At 38.4% G+C, this 24,941-nt stretch overlaps 1 protein-coding gene across 1 annotated transcript; it reads right to left on the reverse strand.

Moving 5' to 3' along the window:
• Positions 1 to 9,328: 9,328 nt before the first annotated feature.
• LOC130735294 (mitochondrial outer membrane protein porin 4-like) lies at positions 9,329 to 12,145 on the reverse strand. Its single transcript, XM_057587356.1, has 6 exons — positions 12,010 to 12,145; positions 11,558 to 11,657; positions 10,879 to 10,989; positions 10,569 to 10,651; positions 9,765 to 9,847; positions 9,329 to 9,685 (listed from the first exon to the last, which is right to left on the reverse strand). Exons 2-5 carry the CDS (start codon positions 11,615 to 11,617, stop codon positions 9,796 to 9,798), a joined length of 306 nt encoding a protein of 101 aa, XP_057443339.1. The 5' UTR covers positions 11,618 to 11,657; positions 12,010 to 12,145; the 3' UTR covers positions 9,329 to 9,685; positions 9,765 to 9,795.
• Between the last annotated feature and the right edge of the window lie 12,796 nt (positions 12,146 to 24,941).

Raw genomic sequence — 24,941 nt, forward strand, 5'->3', positions numbered from 1 at the left:
CTCCACCAATTCGTCCTTATCTGATCCTTGGTACATATCTTTCCATTTCATTCACTTATATATATGTTATAACTTGACAACACAAGACATAAATATACTAATCACCACCATTTCTCCTTCAAAATCATCATCAGTCCACAATTCCTCACTTTTCCCCAAGTTGGCAGAGAGCAAGGAGGAGCAAGAGGATTCCGAGCTGATTTCTCGTTTCTTGTTCAATCGTCCTGATTCCAGTTACGTGGGATCGACATCAAGGTATATATGTTATTCCTTACTTCTGATCGTCAATTCTGTCGTTTTTTTTTCTATGTCTTTCTGTGCTCAAAGTTTTGAGCTTTTTGTAAAACTGTCCAAATAACTTCATCTTTCTATCTAAACTTATTTCATGCGTGCCCAAGAGCATGTTTAGCGGATTACATTTCGCTGATTCTCGCCGAATTGCCGCCGAGTTTCAATTCTGCTCATAATACCCATTTTTGGCTAAAGTTCCGTCCTTTGGGCTTAAAACCCTCGACTGAGCTTAGCGTTAGTAGGATTAGTCGTCATAATCGTCGTTGGTATCGACCCCATCTAATTTGTTTTTCGAAATTCTGATTTTGAGTTTCCGAGCTAAAAATATTGACCAAAATACCCCTGCGACAGTTTTCGACCCGATAATTTTTCTGAGAGTTTCCCTGGCCTAGATATCGCCTAAGAATACCTAGGAATTGATTTAGATCGAAGAAAAAGTTCGGAAACCCTATTTTTGAGAGTGGCCGAAACCTATTTGTTAGGGTACCATGTCCAAAAATAATTTTTGGGTCTCTATAACCTGAGCCATTGTGTAGCTCTTTCAATTGTCGAAATTTTGGTGTTGGTTTCGTGTCATTCCGAGTTCTGTAGCTCGAGTTATGCTCGTTTTAGCGAACGAAGCCTTCGTTGTCCATTCATGCCTAAATGTGAACTCTGAAGCTTTAGAAGCTTTCTTTACAATTTCGATTAGTATTAGTAGATCGTGTTGCTCCTAGTACGACTTGTGTTGATGATTGTGTTTCCTTATTCTAGGTTCACAACTTCCATGCCCAACTTCTACTCACGAAGGTAAGGGTAACTCAGTTTTAGAGCGTCATTTGAGTCTTGCCTGCTTTTATCGCACTGCCTGCGTTTGAGATGAAGATGTTTATATTGAGTGGCACTAGATTATGATTATTAGGCTTGCAATGTTGTATGCTTGCTTATGTTGACTGTTTCTGAGGCTTGTGCCAAATGTTTTCTGAAGGCTTCGGCCGAGTAAACTTATTGAGATGTGTGTCTCCGTTTTCTGAGAGGCTTCGGCCGTTTACGGGTTTCCGTCATTACTGCTTTCAAGTGGATAAGACATGATTATTGTTGATTGATTTTGGCATATAGGGCTGAACTTAGTGGCAGTGCAGTGGTTGTCGTTCCACATACCTGTCCCGTCTTTCGAGGCGTTATTAAGTGGCATCCAGTAGTTGTCGTTTGATGACCCGGGTTTATATGATGTTTTTAGGGTTTTTCTTTGTTAGTTTTGAGTCTTTTTCTTATGTCTCATGTAGTGTTTCATGCATTCTCCTGCATTTTTACTTTTATTTGTGCATTTGCATTAGTTTAGTAATTATGTAGTTTTATAAGGACTTTAGTTGCATTTTAGTATAGTTTTGAGTCTTTTGTTAATTGTCATTAGTTTTGAGTCCCTTGTGCAATTAAATGGTTGGTATTCTTGATATTTTTCCTTGAGCTTTGATGAGAGTAATCAGGTCTGAAACTGAAGGAGAAGGAAGATCAAGAAGCTTAGTGAATTGAAGGGAGGCTTAAAGAGGCATAAAGAGGAGTTAAAATGAAGATCAAGGGACTTTCCAGCGAGTCTGAGCGCCTAGGCATGCTCCATTGGCGCCTAGGCGCCAATTGCCCTGTTCCAGAAATTGGAATTGGCGCTCAGGCGCTCTGAATTGGCGCTCAGGCGCTCTGAATTGGCGCCTAGGCGCCAATTACCTTCCAGAGGCTCAGTTTCAGCATGGAATTGGCGCTCAGGCGCTCTGAATTGGCGCCTGAGCGCCCGAAACAGCCCAAACTCGTGATTTTTGCCTATAAATAGGATTTTAGTCATTTTCTTTTGGAATCTGGGATACTACTTTCATTTTTACATAAACTCAGAGGTAGAGGAGCATCTAGGAGAGTGTGAGAGGGCTTCTAAGCTTGTAATTTAGGTTTTTAGCCAAGCATGGCTCTTATCTCTCTTCTTTTGTTTTGGATTTCTTTGTAAGACTTTTTATATTTGAGTTATAATCTTAAGTTCTTTCCCACATGTTTTTCCTCTTCCCTTGAATCCCATTTTCTGAATTTCAATCTAAGCTTGTATGCATGCTTGCTTTATACTATTCTATAATCAGAACGGAAGTTTGTTATAGATTAGGGAACCGATTTGGGATTACCCCTTCTATACTTGCTACTAGGAATAGAGGAAGGGTTGGGGTTTGATGGCCTGAAATTGCATGATCTAAAACCTCATATAAATGACTAAGTACACAAGGAATTGGGCTTAGCTTTTAGTATGAGAGAATTGCTTATGTGAGGAATCAATAAGTGAGTAACTAGGCTATATCATCAAGGAGAGATCCATGAGAACATGTGCATAGAATGATGTGCTTAAATTGACTAGTTGAACAAGAACCCAAAGCATGTTATTTTCTGAATTGTCTTTTTATTTTCCTTTTTCCTTATTACTACTTCAACATATCTCTTATTCAATAAAACCAACCTTCAAACTCAAAGCTTAAACTGAATTTAGTCACTCACAATCCCTGTGGTTCGATATTTAAAACCGGGTGGATTCGTACACTTGCGGATTTACCAACAAGTTTTTGGCGCCGTTGCCGGGGATTGTTTGTGATTTTTGGTTTGAGTTACGAGTTTGAGGTAAAGTCTACCTAAGACTCAAACTTAGGGCTGAATGGGAGACAACCCATGTTTCTTTTTTCTGTTTTACGTTTTGTTTCTTCTGTTTTTTTTTTCCAGGAAATAAAAAGGATACAATGGCGCTCGAGCGGTGGCAATTAGCACTTGAGCACCTTGTTTTCCAGCATTTGAAAGACCAAAGGAGAACACTTGGAAGCACTCAATCACTTGGAAGGAGGTTCTTTTCTTACTCTGAATTTTAGTCCATGCATTTTTAGCATATTTTTCTTTTATAGATTTTGTTTAACTTTTTTTTATCATGCATTTCGTTTTTATAGAGTCTTTCATACCTTGGTCTTTTTACCCTTTACTCAAATGACATGTTCCCAAGTCTTGCTCACTCACATGACGCTGGTTTTGAAAATGTTTTTAAGTTGATACTTTGTGCTTTCTTTTGGGGAGTGATTGTATGTTTGGGAAAGAGAGGACGAGACTTCGGTCTTCTAAGTGTTGTCTTGAGGATATAGTTGATGTGAGTCCACAAGGGTCCATCTTTGACCCTTCACTATATAATTTCCCTGGAGGATCCTGACTCACTTGCACTTCTTGGTTCTGTGTTTCATTTTATGCCTCCTTGAGTGTAGCTTTAGGAGACTTGCATTCTTGAGACTGGTAGGTTTTCTTGTACTTCAGAAATTGTTTTATAACATCTTTGTCCCTAGTTGACCCTTTTGAGCCTTATGGAGATTTCTTTGTTACCTTTGTTATGTGGGCTGGTTGTTTGGTTGAAAAAATGGGGAGTTGTGGTTCTTAACTCTCAATGGAGCTAGTTTATTGAAAATGCAATTGTCTCTTGCCCCAAAGAAAAAAAATTCAAAAAATTCAAAAGATGAACTCCATGGCCGGATGGAGTTCCAAAAAAAAAAGTCAAAAGAAAAAAATGAACTCCATGGAATGGGTGGAGTCCGAAAAAAAAAAAGAAAAAATTTCTGAAACAAAAGGGGGTTGAGAGACTTGTGTGCTAAGTATCAATTGCTTTAAGCTCCGGTTTTCATGAAGGACCACACTCAAATTTTGTGCATCCTTAGTCTTCCTTAGGGACCACCTACCTTGTGTTTTACCTATCCAACATCATAACCCTTTTGAAGTCTCATTCAATAATGCATTGTCAACTTTAGTTGCTCTTGAGGAAATGATTCTCAGAACCTATGAACTTGCTTGTGTGCTCAGTGCACTTAACAATTGTCTCATGCTAGGATGTTAGTTCTAAATGCTTCTCATAGTGGACTCTAATTCTTCTTTATCTAAGAGTAGCATGAAGTTGATTGTTGAATCTTTCTCTTGGAACTAACTGCATTTACTTGATCCCCCGGTTTTCTAAAAATGTATCCTTCTTTTGGCATGTGTGTTGGGAGCAATTCTTTGTGCTTGAGGGTAAGCTAATCTTAGTGACGCTCGAGGGCGAGCTGTCGTTGAGTATAGTGGTGTGATGACCCGGGTTTATATGATGTTTTTAGGGTTTTTCTTTGTTAGTTTTGAGTCTTTTTCTTATGTTTCATGTAGTGTTTCATGCATTCTCCTGCATTTTTACTTTTATTTGTGCATTTGCATTAGTTTAGTAATTATGTAGTTTTATAAGGACTTTAGTTGCATTTTAGTATAGTTTTGAGTCTTTTGTTAATTGTCATTAGTTTTGAGTCCCTTGTGCAATTAAATGGTTGGTAGTCTTGATATTTTTCCTTGAGCTTTGATGAGAGTAATCAGGTCTGAAACTGAAGGAGAAGGAAGGTCAAGAAGCTTGGTGAATTGAAGGGAGGCTTAAAGAGGCATAAAGAGGAGTTAAAATGAAGATCAAGGGACTTTCCAGCGAGTCTGAGCGCCTAGGCATGCTCCATTGGCGCCTAGGCGCCAATTGCCCTGTTCTAGAAATTGGAATTGGCGCCTAGGCGCTCTGAATTGGCGCTCAGGCGCTCTGGAATTGGCGCTCAGGCGCTCTGAATTGGCGCCTAGGCGCCAATTACCTTCCAGAGGCTCAGTTTCAGCATGGAATTGGCGCTCAGGCGCTCTGAATTGGCGCCTGAGCGACCGAAACAGCCCAAACTCGTGATTTTTGCCTATAAATAGGATTTTAGTCATTTTCTTTTGGAATCTGGGATACTACTTTCATTTTTACATAAACTCAGAGGTAGAGGAGCATCTAGGAGAGTGTGAGAGGGCTTCTAAGCTTGTAATTCAGGTTTTTAGCCAAGCATGGTTCTTGCCATGCTTGGCTAATCTCTCTTCTTTTGCTTTGGATTTCTTTGTAAGACTCTATATATTTGAGTTATAATCTTAAGTTCTTTCCCACATGTTTTTCCTCTTCCCTTGAATCCCATTTTCTGAATTTCAATCTAAGCTTGTATGCATGCTTGCTTTATACTATTCTATAATCAGAACGGAAGTTTGTTATAGATTAGGGAACCGATTTGGGATTACCCCTTCTATACTTGCTACTAGGAATAGAGGAAGGGTTGGGGTTTGATGGCCTGAAATTGCATGATCTAAAACCTCATATAAATGACTAAGTACACAAGGAATTGGGCTTAGCTTTTACTATGAGAGAATTGCTTATGTGAGGAATCAATAAGTGAGTAACTAGGCTATATCATCAAGGAGAGATCCATGAGAACATGTGCATAGAATGATGTGCTTAAATTGACTAGTTGAACAAGAACCCAAAGCATGTTATTTTCTGAATTGTCTTTTTATTTTCCTTTTTCCTTATTACTACTTCAACATATCTCTTATTCAATAAAACCAACCTTCAAACTCAAAGCTTAAACTGAATTTAGTCACTCACAATCCCTGTGGTTCGATATTTAAAACCGGGTGGATTCGTACACTTGCGGATTTACCAACATCGTTCCACATGGTTGTCCCGTCTTTTGAGGCGTTATTAAGTGGCATTCAGTGGTTGTCATTCCACGTTTGTCCCGTCTTGAGAGACGTTGCTGATCGATCCATCTTGGTAGCAGCATATAGTTGCATTATAGGGAACTAACACCTGACCCTATGTTGTTGGATTTTAGTTATTGGTTTATTGATATCTTATTTGATGTTACATTGTTGAGGTTATTACTATCTGAGTTAATCTATGTTAAGTTGTTGATATATGAGTTGAGTTATGTTGCTAGTTTATCTACCAAGCTAGGTAATTAAATTTGAATAGCATGATTTTCTCTTTTATACATGGTAATTGCATGGAGTTAACCCTTTCTGTTTGTTACTTGTTGTTTGGGCGCTTAACGCTATTAGGCGATGGAGAGCCTTCCGCTGAAGCTTAGCTGTTCGAGTTGGAGATCGTGACCGTGGGCGGTCGAGTAAAGGTGGATGAAGCAGTTGCTTCTCCCTTTTTGGAGGACTATGTCTGAGTTTCTTTCCCCATCTGAAAACTCTGTTGTTTAAACCTTATCTTCGCCACTTGTCTAAGTGAGCGTACTTATTTTGGAACCCCGTTTATGGTGTCGTGAACTACTCTATGTTATGTATATTATTATGTCGGGAAACAGGTTATTTAAATAAAGTTATGATATGTTTCCAACCTTTTAGCCGAAGTGTTTAGTTGTTTTCAGGAAAAAAAAAATACCCTTGGATTTTAGGGATTTGCAGAATAGTCCTTAGACTTTGTTAGGTTATTAATGTGATTCCTCAGTTGAGAAATTGGGGCGTTACACTTTGATTCGCACTCTTAGATTTGGGTAGGTTGTTGCAGCAACAGTGAGCTGTTTAGTTTTTGACCTGCTGCTTGTATTGTACTCTTGGTTTTTTTATCTTTGTTTGCTTTCTTTCCTTGTGACCAAGCTTGGCTGCGGTTCTTACCAAAGCAGGCCTGTGTCTTCCTTGTAATTATGGGATTGAGGAGCCCCTTGCTCCTCCTTCATATATATTAATTTAGCTTACCAAATAAAACTCTTAAAGTCAGTCACATTTTCATCTATTGAATTTTGATAGACTATGGAAGGTGCATTAGCCACTTTGAAATGGCTAGTGGATTAAGGAGAAAATAGCTGAAAAATTAAAATCAAATCTATGAATACGAAACAGTTATAAAGTATAAATTATAACTCAAATTCAATGCTCTAAAGCTATATAAAGCACAATATGTCCCATTTAAGATCAACTTGTTGGAGAGCATTAACAATGCAATTTAGTTTCCGTACTAACACGAAAAAAATCAGATACATAGTGAGAATCTTTGCTACCGTGTCCACATACAGAAGACTTGACACATTCCATGTTTGAACTCAAACCAAATATCTTCATGAATCTTGGGGTGGAAGCCTTGGGAAAGCTTCTTGTGGAAGGATTAATTGTGGTGGATGAATTTCCTGAAATAGTTGAAGAAAACTAAATGTAGCATATCAAGAGAGAAGCATAAGGAGAAGGAAAGAGGCAAATTGAGACTTTACTTTCACAGTATATATTGGAACATCTTGTCCAACTTCTGCTAGTTAAGAGCCAAACTCTATGGAATGAATCATGGAACTTCATTTCAGCATCATAGAAGACCATCAGTCCAAAAAGTACGTGACTAATAAATAACATAACAATAAAGCAGACGCACCGGAACTGCTGACTTTCTCTATCTATATATAGATATCTATTTTTTTTATTCCCACTAAAAAAGTGCAGACGTGAATTTGACGAACAACTATTTTCAGGTATCAAAGTAATGTCGCAATTCAACATATTGGACAAAATCTGTAATCAGAATTCCTTCTCTGCTTATTTCAGTTACTAATTACATATAGTCCATGCTTAAGTAAATATTTGGATGAAGAAAATCAACAGATCAATGTGCAAATCAATGTGCAAGTGCAAGAACTTCACTTCAGGATTAAACTTAGCTATGGAATTCTTAGAAAGAAAAATGAAGCGGTTTAAGTATATAAAAAGGAACACGATAATATTAAAACACCTTAAGACACCTATAACTGCTAAATTGCAAGCTTACATTTAGAAATGAAGCACAAATTTAGTTGTCTGTACATATTGGATTCATTTATCAATGACAAAATCTACTTAAGCCTTGCCAATATTGAAAAACAAACTCATGCATTGAGTCAATGAAGTTTCTGTCTTGCCAATTGGACTATAGCTTCTCTCTCAAATAATTCTTTCAGCAACCAAATAATTACATACATGGTCCAAAAAGAAAAGCAATAGCAGCAGCAAAACATTTCAGTGTGAATGACTCTTTATCCTACTCAATATCAACACTCATCTCCAATGTTTCAACAATGTTAATGTGAACCTTCTCCTCTATCATGACTTTTCGAATTGTAGAACATAATCCAAAGGTTTTCAAGTCAGAAAATTACAGCAAGAAAGTAATTCAAAAGGAAAAGAGATCAACATGAAAGTACGCCCCTTGGGAGCCATTTTTTTACAGAGATAGGTAAAGCCTAAACATGTAAATAAAGACTTGACAATCTGAAGATAATTAAGAGGTGTGGAAAGATAAAAGCTAAAAAAATTTCCCAAGACCACATGTACCCCAGTATCCTATGACTTTTAATATGTAAATGAGATTTTAACAGAAATCATTCATGGATATATTAATATGCAGAAAAAAAAAGACTAAAGAAATAGAGGCTCTTAGAGTTTCATTTATAAGTTAACCGGAACTTGATGCCACTGCTGCTCTAATACCGATGCCTACAATATAAAACTGACTGCTAATCATAAATAAATAAGAGTAAGAATGGTAACAACTTGAAATGAAAACCAAAACATAAAATACATAAAAACCCAACAGGGAACAAATCAAGGAAAAAATATTACTTCTCGTACAAACTTTTAAGTCAAGGAAAAAATCATAATCATGATAGATTAAACATTTAATTAAGGCTTAATTACAACTTTGGTCCCCGACGTTTACCAATGTCACGATTTTGGTCCCCCACCTAATTTAATTACATGGATGGTCCCCGACGTTGTAGGCTGCGTGCAACGTTAGTCATACCGTTTATTTCTTAATGGATGAGGCTTACGTGGACGTCTAGTTGGAGAGAAAAAGGAGATCTGAGGAGAGGGGGGAGCACGTGAATATCACGTGAACTCACGTGAACCTTATATGAACCCATTATACCCAAATCTGAAACCCTAGGGATCTAAATCGCGTTACCTTCTTCGTTCCAGGGAGGTCAGGGGTTTGGGTATAATGGGTTCAGATAAGGGTCACGTGATACTCACATGCTTCCCTCTCTCCTCATACCTTCTTTCTCTCTCCAACTGGACGTCCACGTAAGCCTCCTCCATTAAGAAATAAACGGTAGGACTAACGTTGCACACGGCCTACAACGTCGGAGACTATCCATGTAATTAAATTAGGTGGGGGACCAAAATCGTGACATTGGTAAACGTTGGGGACCAAAGTTGCAATTAAGCCTTTAATTAAACGCACTTGTCTTGAGATAAGATCATACATGTACAATTCACAATTTAAAAAAGAGAATGAGCAGCTTCCCAACTAAATCAACCATTGTAAGTTCTCGTTATTAAAACATATTACATGTTTAAAGACGAAGAATCCCACAATATCCATGGTCTTTGCAAGCCAGCAAATAAGTTTGAGAACTCCTATCCTCTAATTCACTTGCAGTTACTTGCTTATTCACTATGGTTTTTGCAAGCCAGCAAATAATTTTGAGAACTCCTTCTATCCTCTAATTCATCTGCAGTTCCTTGCTTATTCTGTAGATCAATCATCCTCAGTTCAAATCAAGTATAGCACTCTTTATCCAGCACACTTTCACAAAACCAAAAAAAAAAGTCATTATAATATCTGGACATCTCACATGTAATCAAAGAAGAAAATTTTTAGATACCATGTTAGAGAAACTTGGAATTAATATGAACTTATGCTAATTCAAATGAAACTTGCTTCCAAATCAGTAGCTTCCAACAATCTCTGCATTCCAAGTCACAGAAAATCAAGAACTCATAAAGTGAGATTGATAGACATGTTAGAGTAGAATAGACTAAAGACCACCAAACATAATAGCAATATGTGCAACATCAATCTTGCTATGATAGTGCAAAGATAGTAATCAAATTTGCTGACAGATATGAAAGCCTAAGAATCAATTGAAGCCACTTTTTGGCTATGGCCTTCCAGTGGTTGCCATAACCAATCAGATCTATTTGCAAGGAGAAACTAATCACATGCTACTAAAGAAGATGAATTGAAGAAAACCCCTCTAGCAATGTTAGACCCATTATATTTGTTGAACGGCTAAAACAACTCTTTGCTTTATGCAGCACTGTTGTTGAAAGTACAATAACCAAATAAAAAACATATGCTGATACTAAATCATGATTTTTTAACATAATGATAAGGTGCATTAGCTTATCAACTTGTGATTCAGCATAACTTACAGAATACAGTTCCTTCTGTTGATTACAAATACTTCGCTGAAAACTGTTAAAATCCATTACTTTGCTAATATGGATTAGTTTCTAAGGAAGTCATGTTGTTTGTTTATCGAAATCTTCCAAGATAGATAACTAAGGGTGACATTTAAACTTTAAAGTAAGTTAAAGAGCAACAAAAAACAGCATTTCTTAAGTTTTATGAAGCATGTATTAAGTGTTAACATCATCGCATAGTGGGAAAACTAGATTATACTCACCTTTCCTGACTTGTGATCATATTGAAGCTCAAAGCTACTTTTTTACTACGGAAGATATCATTCAAAGTCACTTTTGTGGAAACCTGAAAAAGTAAATCAGAGAAAATATCAGTGTTTATAACATGGTAAGAATTTCAAAGACGCAACATACTAATAACTACGGGTTTCAGCTTATATCTATATACAATTGAACCAGTTTTAGAAAGTTTGAACTTTTGCTTAAATCACTCGTCAAAGATCAAGCATAGCAGTCGCAGCAACACTATCTATATACAAAACAAAGAACATTTGACTAAAAGCTATTTCTTACATTAGAGTATGTATCAACTTTCACATCCACAGTAGGATTCCCACTCTCGTAAAGCGTATTTATGTCACCAATGAAAATTTGATCCTTCTTCACCCCTATAGCTATAAGGCCCTGCCAAATGGAAAATGGAACATTAAACTTTGAAAAATCAGGCACAATGCTACAATAGACAGAAGGACAGACAAAAGCCTGCTCATATTTCACTTCACACTAATAAAACATAACATTGACGCAAGTTTGAAGTTGCATTGAGTATTCATTCCCTGTAGCACTCATTCGCATGAGAACACAAACAATTCATGAACTAAAAAATGTAAGATCCCAAATTTATATAACCGATTTGATCAAGGAAGGAAAATGGAATATTCGCCCTCTCTGCTAACACAATATTTAGCAGTATACACGGAGTAATGGGATGGTTTAGATGACACCGAGATAGGATACAAATATATCTTAATAACCTAATGTGTTTTCCTCCAGTAGCTAAAGGAAAACATTCATATCTGAGACAAAAAAAAAGATTGGTCATGGAAGGATAAATTGGGCCTTTCAAATCTTCTCTAATCTTCCCTAAAAAAGTTTGATATCCTGGAACACTATCATATTTGGATTCCTCACAAATGGATGCCCAGTGCAAGGGTGTATAACTATATAGTCCACAGCTATAAATTTAACTTACTTGTGCAAGGTCTCCAATTGAGGCAAAAACACTTTGTCGAACATCAGGAGCATCATCCATACAACTATGCAGAAGTAGGTCCCTCAGAAGAATCTGAAACCTATAAAATAGTAATAACCTCAAGAAATCATACAAATTCTGATTTAACAAATCTCAAGCATATATCAGCATGTCAAACAACATAGTTCAGAAGATGGAGAATTACAGTCTATTTCAAGGATTTATGCATAAAACAAAAACTATAGGTTTGGAAGCAAGGTAAAGATTGAAGACAATGTATTCCTTTTAGGGAAAGGATCAACCACAATCAATTTGAAAATAAATAGATGGAAGTTTTTGAGAGCTCAATAAAGGAAAATACTTCAGGAAAATAATATCTAAGAAAAATAAATGTAATTAACAAACAGAAATGCAAGTTTTCATATTTCGAAATTTAAGTTAGGGATGAGTACCAAACTCTCTATTCCACTGCCAAGACCTTCTGCTAGACCAGAAAGTAGATCAAGAGAGCATACAATGAACTCTTTGTCGTACTGAACCCCAGCTACAGCAGGATCAGCCTGGAATCAAATACACACTCATAAATGCACTGACTCTTGACAGCCAAAATATAGGATAATGGGATGATTGACGAATATTCCAAAATATGCCACTCTCATAAATCATAATTGATTTTGACTTCGAAATCAATTGTAAGAGAATTTTCAAACATCCACGAAGAAGGAAACATAATTCAATTTCTATCTCGCGAGCAAAAGAAACAAACGAAGCATTTAAGAATTAAGATCATAACAATAACATAATAAACACCTAAAACTATGAAAGGAACAAAGCTGCCACTCACAATTTTCAAGGAGGTTCTGAGTTCCCAAGCACGGGCAGAGGTTGAATCAAGTCCTCCCATGTCAGGGTATTGGACCCCTTCTGCCAGTGTTCTCAGATTCTCTATTGGTCCCATTCCTCTTGAACTTGAACCTGGTCCAGATCTTGATGATTGCTTGGAAGAGCTAGAAAACTTCAGCACCATGTCCTTCAATTGCATATGCAGAAAGAAGTGGTAGGATTCTGATTCTCTTGCAGTAAATCGGCTGCTACGGTGGCCAATAACTCAAATGCGAGCATTTGGTTTTCTTCCACCTTTCTATGAAATGTAGCCCTCCCCTAGAAAACATCGCATTAAAAAATCAAATTGATTGTTTTCATAATCTATAAAATAAATAGATAGTATTAATCAGTACCACATGAGAAGCAGAACTTATTTACCCTAGTGGAGCGGGTAGCTCGGGGCTTGGTTGGAACACCATAATGCTGGAACCATGTCAAAATAAGGATTGATCAAACACATAACATCAGCAACCCAATATCCATAGTCCAAAAAACTTGAATACTTGCTTGGCCCCACCGATCTTATAGACAGGGCACCATTAGAAAAAAAGTCCTTGATTTCTGATGCCGAAATCTTTGCCTGCATTGACAGTAAAAAATGACATTAGGAGGCGGCACAACAGGATTCAAAATACTAAAATAATTATGGTGGAAGTTACAATGATTCCCAAAAGCCGAAGCAGAAGCAACAACATCCCCATTATCTTCCAATGCACCTCCACCTAGTAACAAACACAAACACTCTCAATTTCCTACAAATCTCAAAAAATGCATGCGGTGACGGATTAAAACGGGAGAATGAATCTCATTTACTCTTAGATAAAGACACTCTTTTTCTTCTACAATTGATTTTAAAGACTATATCAGAATTACATACTACATATCACAAACAGACAATGTGAGTACCTTCATACATGATAATAAGACACTATGCATCACTTTATTCTCTTCTACGCACCTGAGTGATCATGTTTCTGCAATTAGTAACACAATAGGTATTTTGTGAAGAGCTTCACTTTATTTTAACAGATGACCACACTTACCCAAGAAAGTCTTTATTTACATCTCTTGCATCATATCTAACATATCCAAACTTGTATAATCCCAGACCTGCAGAGAGATAAAAAAAATTAACGAAATTATCAATAATAAAATAAACAATGTTTCAAAGGAAAAAAAAGGCATACTTGGAAGTGGGGAAATAAGGAGAATCTACATCCTTGAGGCAAGAAGCACATAAAACGCAGCCCCCACCCCCCCATTTTGAAACCCTAAACGCAGCCCCCCCCCCCCATAAGGCCATTTTGAAACCCTAAACGCAGCCATCTCTGCTTCTGCTCCGGTTTGTGAAGGGACTTGCTCTCTTCGAGGGTCGGCGAAGAACGACCCAGAGGTTGGAACAAATTGGGGAAGAAAGGTTGGTAGGTGATGAGCCGTGCAATTGAAAAGATAGGGTGAGCCGTGCCATTGAAAAAAGAGGAGGAGGAAGAGCATTAGGTTTAGCTGTTAAGGAGAAATAAGGTAAAGAAAAATCAGGGCACATGTGGCAAGTAGGGCCAAGGTGGAAGAGCTGACGTGTAAAATATTAAGTGAGAATTAATCTGGGAGCGACACGTCACTAACTTGGCCTGTGGGAGCGACACGTCATGCTAGAAGTTGTTCTTTTCTAATATATATTGATGCCTTTCATATATGAATACATTTGACGAAAATAAAATTAATTTTGTTCATGGGCTCTGCTTGTGGTCCTGTACTCCCAATACATTACGAGAAATCCTAAAGTCTCCGAAGGATAACACAAGTGGAAGAACAAGGAACATAAGGGTTGGGTGGGGTGAAGGGTTCAGGGTTCGAACCCTAAAGAGGACTAATATACTAACATTACTAACAACTAACATGGAAAAACAAACATAGCAGAAGGGACCCAGCTGCCCATGATGAGCGTGAATTAACAGCACCTGATAATAGAATGGTGGTGGCTAGCCCTAGCATTAATGGGTCGACAATAACACCCAAATTTTGAATGTTAGGGTCGCATAAGGTATATAATCTAGAGGATGGAACCTAATCTGTAGTACACATGCAACATCATAGTGGAAATAGATATAAGTTGCTTATGGAGAATGAAATTGAGCATGGGTCCACCTTTGACCCAGGACAACACAGTGGCATCCCTTGGTGTCCGGATGCACCAAGGACGTAGCTTAGTGCTTTCGACCACAACATCCACTGTTTTTATGGATAGCAAAAATCGGAGTGTAATAGCTTGGAACATTAGAGGAGAAGTTGGAGTTCGTGGAAAGTGTAGGGTAAAGGACTTGATTAAGTATTTTCATCCATCCACTTTTGCAGTCTTTAAATCCCATTGCCAATTTGAGAAGGTGGAAGCTTTCGGGAGGGGAGTGGGATATGAGCTTATTTGTGCTTCTGAGGCGTCTGGTCACAGCTGCGGGATTTGGGTTATGACACCTATTACTATACCTCAAGTCATTCAGGTTGTCGATATCAATACCAAGGTGGTGACTGTGTCTATTTAGGAGGGTTGCCGGAAATGGTTGTGTTCCATTGTGTATGCAAGTCCTAATCCAACATGAAGGGAGGATCTTTGGTCTCATCTCAAGTCTCTCCGTCTAGCCTTTCTGAAGCCTTAGGTAGCACTAGGTGATTTCAATGAAGTGTGCTCGCGAACGGAGGTGGTGGGAGGCGAATTCTCGGATATGCGAGCCATGATGATTGATAGCAAATCTGCAAGTGTATAGATTGCTCGAAGTAATAAAAAGATCGAACCACAAGTTATACTCTGTTAACTAAATTTGGAATGAAAGGAAGCAAAAATAAAAATAAAAGTAAAAGATGATTGGTTGTTGGTACGTAGCAATAGGAAAACGTAGAAAAGACAATTATTGATTTGAAATTAATTAGAGGAAAGTGCACCGGGGAATTGATTTCGTTTACCCTTGCTATGTTTCTACCAACTTCAATTATATATGAAATTAGTTAAATCTGTTCATAGTGCTAAGCCTATATGTTTATTTGCTAATCTCTTAGTCAAGCACCCCTTCTAGTTAATTAGTGATAGCTAATTCCTTAGTACCTAATCCTAATTAACTAGAGATTCAATTTCATGTTCAGGCAAACACAAATAAATTGCTACCCTTATCCCTAAGGCGTAGAGACCCTTATTCAATTACTTCCTAGATCCCTATCATATACCAATTTCCCAATTGTGCAAACGATAGCATGAAACCCTTTCGCGATTGGATTCAATATAAAATAAAGAAAAAATTCGTGAACTAAAATAACCATTCATATATAACTGAAATGTATCAAAACATAGTTTAGAGAAAACTACATCAAATCCCCAATATTAAGAAGTTTAGCCACACATAATTAAAGAGAAAGACGAAAAACCTATGATAATCAATGGAGTGCCAAAATCCTTCTTCTCCCTTATTCACATTGCAACCGTTCTCCCCCTCTAATTCACTTTCCAATCCCCTATAAATATATCCCAAAAACCTAATATCTAAATTGTTGCCACTGCCTCCTTTTCCTTCCGTTATGTTTCTTTTTCCACGCTTGGAATAGGATAAAAATGAAACATATCTAAAGTGCCACGTGTCAGATGGCGATTGGGCCAAAGTTTAAGTGGGTGGAATCCAGTGCTTTGCGAACCAGGCCTTATGGTGGACCTCCGCCGTGATTGTGCCATGTGGCGTCAACGAAATATCAGCCATCCATTTGCGGCGAGTGCATGATAATTCTCGTGGTCCATCAGTACCAGATCAGCTCCCCTTTATTAATCCGAAAATCCTAATAAAATATAAATAAAAATTATAGAAAAATACTAAAAACACATAAAAATAATGAAATGCATGAAATAATCCTAAATTGACCTAAAATGACCAAAGTATTAATAATAATATATTAAAATGCATAAAAATAAACTATAAAAATAACTTAAACACCCGGTCATCAAGGATGTTATACATGTTGGAAGCTTGCGAGCTTATCGACTTGGGGTTTACAGGGCCTAGATTCACATGGCAGTGAACCTTGGATGGTAGGCGAGTGATGGCAAAGAGACTTGACAAGGCATTGGGTGACATTTCATGGTGACGCCTCTTTCAAGAGGCTTATGTTGAGCATCTCTCGCGTGTCTACTCCGTCCAATCCGTTGTCCACTTCTCCTTAGGTGTACCACTGCCCTGGGAGATTGTGGGCCTCGTCCATTCCGCTTTCATGCAACATGGTCGACACACCCTCTCTATGAACCCTTGGTGTGGGAAGTGTGGGGCCAACCCCCGAGCTCCCTTGCGGGGAAGCTCCATAGAATCATAGAGGCATCCTTGGTCTTTAACAAGGAAACTTTTTGGTAGTATTAATCTAAGAAAGAAAAGGGTGGAGAGACTGCTTCAGGGACTTCAAAGGGAGCTTAAAGTGTGGGCACATGAATCAACCATCCGACTTGAGAAAACATTGCGTCAGAAGTATGAGCAGATACTTCTGTAGAAGAAGATGATGTGGTACTAGAAGTCACGGGAAAACTAGGTGAATCTTGGAGACAGGAACACCAAATTCTTTCATACACAAACCATTATAAGGAGGAAACACAATAAAATTCATGGGATGTTCACTAGCGAGAACGTATGGTGCTCGGATGCGGAGGCCTTGAAGGTGGAGGCACAAAGGTTTTTTATTAACTTGTTTGCTAATGATTCTCAGCTACACAGGAATTAAATTATGGAGAACCCTACCCCCACTCTTTCCTTAGAGAGTAGAATGGACTTGGTTCATTCGGTATCCTTGGAGGAAGTAAGGAGTGTTGATATGGCTATGAGTCCCTCTAAAGCTCCAGAAGTAGATGGTATTCAGGCGTTCTTTCTACAAACGATATTGGCACATCTTGGGGCATGATATTCATCGGATGGTGGACCAAGCATTTAAGGAGGGTCGGGTGGAGGCATGTCCTTCTCTTTTGCCAAGTCTCCAAGAATCAGATGCAGGTAGTGGCTAACACTCCTAAGGGCTTTTATAATGCTTCAGGTATGACGGTTAACTTAGAGAAGTTAAGGATGCTTTGTTCTACTAATTTTGGCAGCCATACCCAACAACGTTTTCGGAGGATGATTTTGAGAAGTCAAGCGCTTCTATGATGCTTTAGGTATAAGGGTCACAAAGAATGATTTTGCTCCTGTCATGGATAAAATTAATACTAGATTTGCATCTTGGAAGAACAGGTTGTTTAATAGAGCTAGATGCTTATGCCTAGCCAAGTCAGTTTTATCCTCCCTCCCATTGTACACCATGCATGCTTTATGGCTTCCAGATTCTGTGTGTGTAGTTGTGGATAGGAAGTTGCATAATTGCATATAGGCAAATGGAGATAGCACTTGAAGTTGGAATTTGGTTCCATGGTAGGAAATCACTTGTCCTAAGGAGAATTGTGGACTAGGAGTCAGGAGCACTCGCCTCAATAATATTGCCATCCTCAGGCGTTCTTTCTACAAACAATATTGGCACATCCTGGGGCATGATATTAATCGGATGGTGGACCAAGCATTCAGGGAGGATCGGGCAGAGGCCAATCTTTTGGAGACCCTAATTTTTCTCATTCCTAAGATTAAGGACCTTCTACGGTTCAAAGACCTTAGACCAATAAGTCTCTTTAATGTGGCCTATAATTCATAACTAAGGTGCTGGTGAACAGGTTTCGGCCTTTGCTTGCGGACCTGGTAGGACCTTTGCAGGGAAGCTTCATCATGGTAACGAGCACAAAGGAGAACATCATTCTTGCACAAGAGCTTATGCATACGCTTCACTCGCATAAGAAGGGTGGTGGGCTTGTTTCTCTGAAGATTGACCTAGAGAAAGCCTATGATCATGTGAATGGAGACATTCTCCAGGCCACATTATGTGACTTTGGATTACCACCTTGGATTATTAATCTAATCATGCGGGGTGTGCAATCATAATTTATTTATATTCTCTAGAATGTGTCAAAGCTTCCTCATTCTACTCTACGGCGAAGCCTCTGACAAGGAGATCCATTATCCCCTTATCACTTTGTTCTCTGCATATAGCGACTATAAATTCAAATTCAAAAGATAGTAGCATAGGGCACCTGGCATCCCATCCGAATTATGAGGGGTGGTGTGGGAACCTCTCACTTTTTCTTTGCTGATGATGTCCTTCTCTTCTGCCAAGCCTCTAGGAATTAGATGCAGGTAGTGGTTGACACTCCTAAGGGCTTCTATGATGCTTCAGGTATGAGGGTAAACTTAGAGAATTCAATGATGTTTTGTTCAACTAATGTTGATAGCCATACCCGACAAATAGTGTTTTTCGGAGATTTTAGGATCCGGTGTGCGACAAATTTGGGGAAGTATCTTGGACTCCCGCTCTTGTAAGGCAGGGTCACAAAGAATGATTTTGCTCCTGTCATGGATAAAATTAATACTAGACTTGCATCTTGGAAGAACAGGTTGTTTAATAGAGCTGGATGCATATGCCTAGCCAAGTCAGTTTAATCTTTCCTACCATTGTACACCATGCAAGCTTTATGACTTCCAGATTCTGTGTGTGAATTTGTGGATAGGAAGCTGCGGAATCGCATATGGGTAAAAGGAGATAGAACTTGAAGTTGGAATTTGGTTCCATGGTAGGAAATCACTTTTCCAAAGGAGAATTGTGGACTAGGAGTCAGGAGCACTCGCCTCAATAATATTGCCATCCTCAGGCGTTCTCTCTACAAACAATATTGGCCATCCTGGGGCATGATATTCATCGGATGGTGGACCAAGCATTCAGGGAGGGTCGGGCAGAGGCCAATCTCTGGGAGACCCTGATTGTTCTCATTCTTAAGGTTGAGGACCCTCTACGATTGAAAGACCTTAGACCAATAAGTCTCTTTAATGTGGCCTATAATTCATAACTAAGGTGCTGGTGAACAAGTTTCGGCCTTTTCATGCAGACCTGGTAGGACCTCTGCTGGGAAGCTTCATCTCGGTAACAAGCACAAAGGAAAACATCATTCTTGCACAAGAGCTTATGCATACGCTTCACTCGCATAAGAACGGTGGTTGGCTTGTTTCTCTGAAGATTGACCTAGAGAAAGCCTATGATCATGTGAATTGGGACTTTCTTCGGGCCACATTATGTGACTTTGGATTACCACCTTCGATTATTAATCTAATCATGCGGGGTGTGCAGTCATAATTTATTTCTATTCTCTAGAATGGATCAAAGCTTCCTCATTTTACTCCACAGGGAGGCCTCCTAGGGAAACTTGTTGATAGCCTCCTTCATGACAGAGGTAAGCCTTGGACTCAAGTTGTGTTCCAAAAATACCTAAGGAATGATTCGGTGCTCGATGGAGACTACAAGGTAGGGAGTTCTTATGTTTGGCATGGCGTTATAAAAGCAAACGACTACATAAAAGGTATGTTCAGGCCCTAACTTGGGGATGGTACTTCATCCTTCAGGTATGAGAACTGGCTTGAAACAGGGAGTTGTATAACAGAGTGCCTTATGTGCATATATCTTATACTTTGTGTAAGACCCTAACCTTGCTTATGTATTGCTTAAGTGATTTATTGAATAAAAGTGAAATTTCTAGTGAAGTTTGATTTAATTGCTAATCTGTCCGTGACCTTGTGGGAATTTTTGAGAGGTCTTAAAGACCTAATCTTGGAAAGCTTGCTTCATGAGAGTTGTAGCTCTCTGAGTTAGCTAAATTCTCTCGTTGGTTTCAGGTCATTCCGACCTCTGTAGCCCGAGATAGTCATATTTTAGTGACGGAAGGTCAGGCTGTATTGTACTAGCAATTTTGCTAGAAGAAAGTTCTTAAGTCCGAATTTATTTCTCTAAAATCAAGAGAAGGAGTTTGCCTTGATTTATTTTATCCTCTTAATCAGTAGTTAGGAGGGTAATTAGTTGGGCTTGAGCCAAGTTATGAAGGGAGAAGAGAAAAGGAAAACCTAGCCCATGATGTATGCTAGCCGATTTCACTTAGGGAAGGAGAGGAGTGTTTGTTCACTTTAAGGTGAATCGCAAGGTCTCTACTAGAAAAATCTCGTCGTGGATCCCTCCTTGCTCGGGGCTGCTCAAGTTTAATGTGGATGGTGCTTGCTCTGGTGCCCCCGGAATTTGCGGTATTGGAGGAATTTTAAGAAGTTCCTCTGGGGGTATAATAGGTTATTTCTCGAAACGGTTGGGGCTTGGCTACGCCTTTGAAGCCGAGGTAATTGCTATTCATCATGCCTTACTCTTTTGTCAACAATTTCTTATTAGAAATGTGATTATTGAGAGCGATTCCATGGTGGCTGTTTCTTGGGTGAATTCTCTGTGTAATCGTCCTTGGAAGTTGTTAAATACTTTGAACCACATTGATGTTCTTTTAGCTGAGGTAAATTGCTTTGAGGTTCGTCACATTCTTAGAGAGGCAAATGACAAGGCATATTTCTTGGCAAAGAAAGGAGTTGAGAGTGATTCTTTCATGTGGCATTTTGATGATCTCTTGTAAGATCATGGATATATGGGCTATTGTTTTGAGGTGCATGTTCTGGTTTCTCATGGAAGTTCTGGTTGTGGCAGATATTGGACCGTGGATCCCCTTGCTGTGAAATATGAATCATATTTGGTATCCTAAGAAAGCCATGGAGGTCTGCAGGTCTTTTTTTCTCACGTCAAGCAAGCCCAATATTCTCTAGATAATGAAACAATGCTGGATTAGCTTGGAAGGCAAGTGTTGCGAGCTTATCAAATTTCAAGTGAAGGTTTCAATTGTTATTCTAGTGAGAAGCTCTTTTGTCATAAGCATGTAATTTTAATTTGCTTGGGTGAATTGCCTTTGCTATATCTTAGGATCCTGGTTCTCTTTTGCTGCATAATACTATATGTACAATTGTAGTCCGTATTTTCTGTAGTGCCCAGCTTGTGTAATTGCTTTTGGTGATGGCTTTTGCTTGAGCACTCTTTTTCCTCCTTTGGGCTTTTTCCCACTGGGTTTTCCCCTTTGGAGGTTTTAATGAGGCTCTTTCACTAGCTTCTCTCTTCACCAATTAGCACATGGGTATTTTAGGACTCTGAGCTATACTGATTATTTATGGGTCCTTTTTCTTTTGTTCCTTAGACAATCTACATGAGAGGATTGTTCTCATGGCTACTTTCATATTAATGCATTCTTTTTGTTCTCATTTTTTTTTTATCATGTGATGAATATGTTTTATAGGGCCCGAAGCCTTGGCTTCTTTAATCTTCGGAAATTCGTTTCGGGAACATGGACACTCCTTACATTCCACTCTTTACCGGACATGATCGCTCAGTAGCTCATAGACATAAATACACAACTCAACTCTTTGCCTTAAACTTCATGCCAACCCCAACGTCAAGGGTCCTGCCGAGACGGACATGAGAGGTGTATCGTTGTGTAAGTCCCGTGTCTATTCATCTCTGAACAAGACCCATTGGCGTCTATGTATTCCCACTCTCATTAGTGGCAGTGACAACACTTTCCTACTCCTTGTCGCTCCGAGAGTTTGTTTACAAACATCATCCATCGCCCCCTTATTCTCCTCAATAATTTCTAGCGAACTAGAAACAAACATATGTACCTTACTCTTCAAATAAGTACACCTCAATGTGATTAGAGGTGAGATCCATGGGGATCAAGTAGTTGGGTTTTAAGGCAGGAAATTCTTATTCATTCTGGTAATGGTTATGAAATTTTTATAACCAATTTGATAAAAAGGTTGTCACCTATCATCTACTAATTTCATTTTATAATTAATATTATCTATCTCCCTAAAGTGATTCCTAACATGTGATGGGTAGGTCTAGTTCTCAAAATCAAGTATCAATAACACATTAAGCTGGTGAATTATTTCCCTATACCCTCCTACCTCAGATGTTAAATCTTTTTATTGTCATAAGACATATCTTTTATCTGAACCATTGGGCCATTTTCGTAAGTATCGCCATATCCCATGGCATACTTTATCTCCTTTCTAACAATGCAACAATACAACATCCACAAGCAATTCACAACATGAATCACAAGCAAACATTCAGCATCACTTCATCAAGCATATAAATCAAGAGTATTTGTAAACAATCAAGTAAATAACAATATGTTTTGACACGAAACCAAAGCCAAAATTTTGACAACAGAGAGGGCTACGCTATGGCTCAGGCCATACAAACCCAAAAAATTATTTTTGGACACGGTACAGCTCCAAATAAGTTTCAACCATTACAAAAATAGGGTTTTTCGAACTTTTTCTTCGATCTAATTTAATTCCTAGGTAATCTTAGGTCGTAACTAGGGTAAAACAATGCTCGGAATTTTTTTAGAAATTGCTATGCTACTAGGTGCTTTTGGGTCCAAACTTTAAGCTCAAAACTCAAAGTTAAATTTTTTTTCAAATTTGACAAGGTCGTAGATCGGGGCGTTTATAGCAACTAATTCTAAATGAACTAAGAAAGATCAAGACTTTTTGAATCAAAATGTAAATTCGCAGAGAAAATGGGTTTCGGAATTTAAAACTCAGATCTACGGCGACTCGGTGCAAATCCGAATAAACCGACAGTGATTATAGCATGTTGGGTTAGTGGGGAAGTTAGTTGAAAAGAAAAATCAAAGCTATCGGACATTTTGACATTTTGCTCCAAACTTTGAGCACAGAAAGACATGGGAAAACCCAACGAGAAGAAGAAACAGAAGTAAGATCAAGCATCCTTACCTCTGCACCTACGTGTAGCTTCTGAAATCGGGACGATCGGGCAAATGATGAAAAATCTATGCTCCACTCTCTCTCTCTCTCTTCTCTCTAAGTTTCAGCCACTTTGGGGAAGAAAATTTCTCATTTTTTCCCTTTTTATAGGTGAGGGGGAAATCCGAAAAATTGAGATTTCGCGGTTCCGGTCGTTTTGGTACTTTCATCCGCTGATAAAACTTGAGTATTCGGCGACAAAATGTCGAAACTCAAATCAAGGTTCATTTCAATGAGGAAAACGTCTCAAAGACGGTGTGGGTCGATTGACGCCGAAAAACTACTTTTTACAGTCGACGTCGGATGAAGAAACTTCCTTCAGGAAAAAAGATCACAAACGTTGAAAGGAATGAGGCAACGCGGATGGAAACTTTGTTAGAAGCTCCGAATAGAAAAACTCTTTATTCAGGGTCTTAATTAAAGTCCCCGAGAAGATAAAGTCTAGCTTCGACAGACTTCCGGGAAGCAAAACCTAACAAGCGTATAGTCCAGAGTTCCGTAACGAAACACTGGTCATGGAAAAAATACCTAGAGGTTCTTATTCTTCCTTCAATTCTAAAATTCTCTTGGACAGTGCTCTAGGAGCGGATATAGCTTTTTTCGGACACTCTCGACCTTAGTCGGGTGCGAATATGGCTCGTGATATTAGTTAAGCTGACTACAGTATCATCCATAGTCATAGACTGAACTTAATTATCATATAATTAATTTTCATGACTCATAATAGGGTTCGAGTCAGAAAATAACATAAGAATAATAAAATATAAATAATCAATTAATTAATATAACGAATATAAATAAATAATCTAGTTATTAATCTCAGGGTCTTACACATCTTGCTGCATGCACATGTGTGCCTGTGCGTTTTATTTTTCCTATAAATAGAACTTAGTGTTTTTAGTTTGTATCTTGGATTTTTTGAAGTTTAAGCTTGTGTAAGGCAATGTGGAGTTTTTCTAAGGCTCTTATTTAGGTTAGAAACATGTTTACCTTAGCCATTTCATTTAGCATTTGGGATATGGATCCCTTACTTGTTTATGTTTTAATTTTCTGAGTTTTCATATGGAATAAAGTGTTTTCTTTCTATGAGCCTAGCCTTCTGTTATAATATTAGCTTGGAGGCATGCAAGTTATCTTACCTTTCTATGCACAAATGGAAGTTTGGTTTAGAAATGGGGAAATGGGTTACATTTATTAGAGCATTTTGCACCTTAGGAATAAGGGTAACGACTAGTAGTTGATGGCCTGAAACTAAAATAAACTTAATCTTCAATTAGACTTCTCATAGGTGGTGAGGAATCGGACTTGTGAAGTCTATTGGAAGCTCTCTTTGACGTGAGGAATCAATACTAAGAGATATATGCTATAACAACATTAGAAAGAATTCCATTACATTCCATATGCACTAAGATTTATTGAAACATAACTGTAAGATCAAGTTTTGATCGAGTAGTACAACTCTATGTTTTGATGATTACAAGTTAACTTTTTAGTATGAAAAATTATGGTACTCTAACGTGCTTTCTGAGTGTGTTCTTAACAGGCTCTGACCTTAACACAAACTCACACAAATCAGAAGCACTGTGCTTAAAGAGTGACCCAAGCAACGCTTTCGCAATCTCTATGTTCAATCTGAACAGTAGAAAAGCTTCAGAAGATCTGAAGTTAATCAAGCTCTGATATGGACTCAACTCACTTGAAGTTCTGAAGATCCAGACGTTCTGACA

Source organism: Lotus japonicus, chromosome 2 (assembly GCF_012489685.1).
Source record: "Lotus japonicus ecotype B-129 chromosome 2, LjGifu_v1.2".
Taxonomy (NCBI): Eukaryota; Viridiplantae; Streptophyta; class Magnoliopsida; order Fabales; family Fabaceae; genus Lotus; species Lotus japonicus.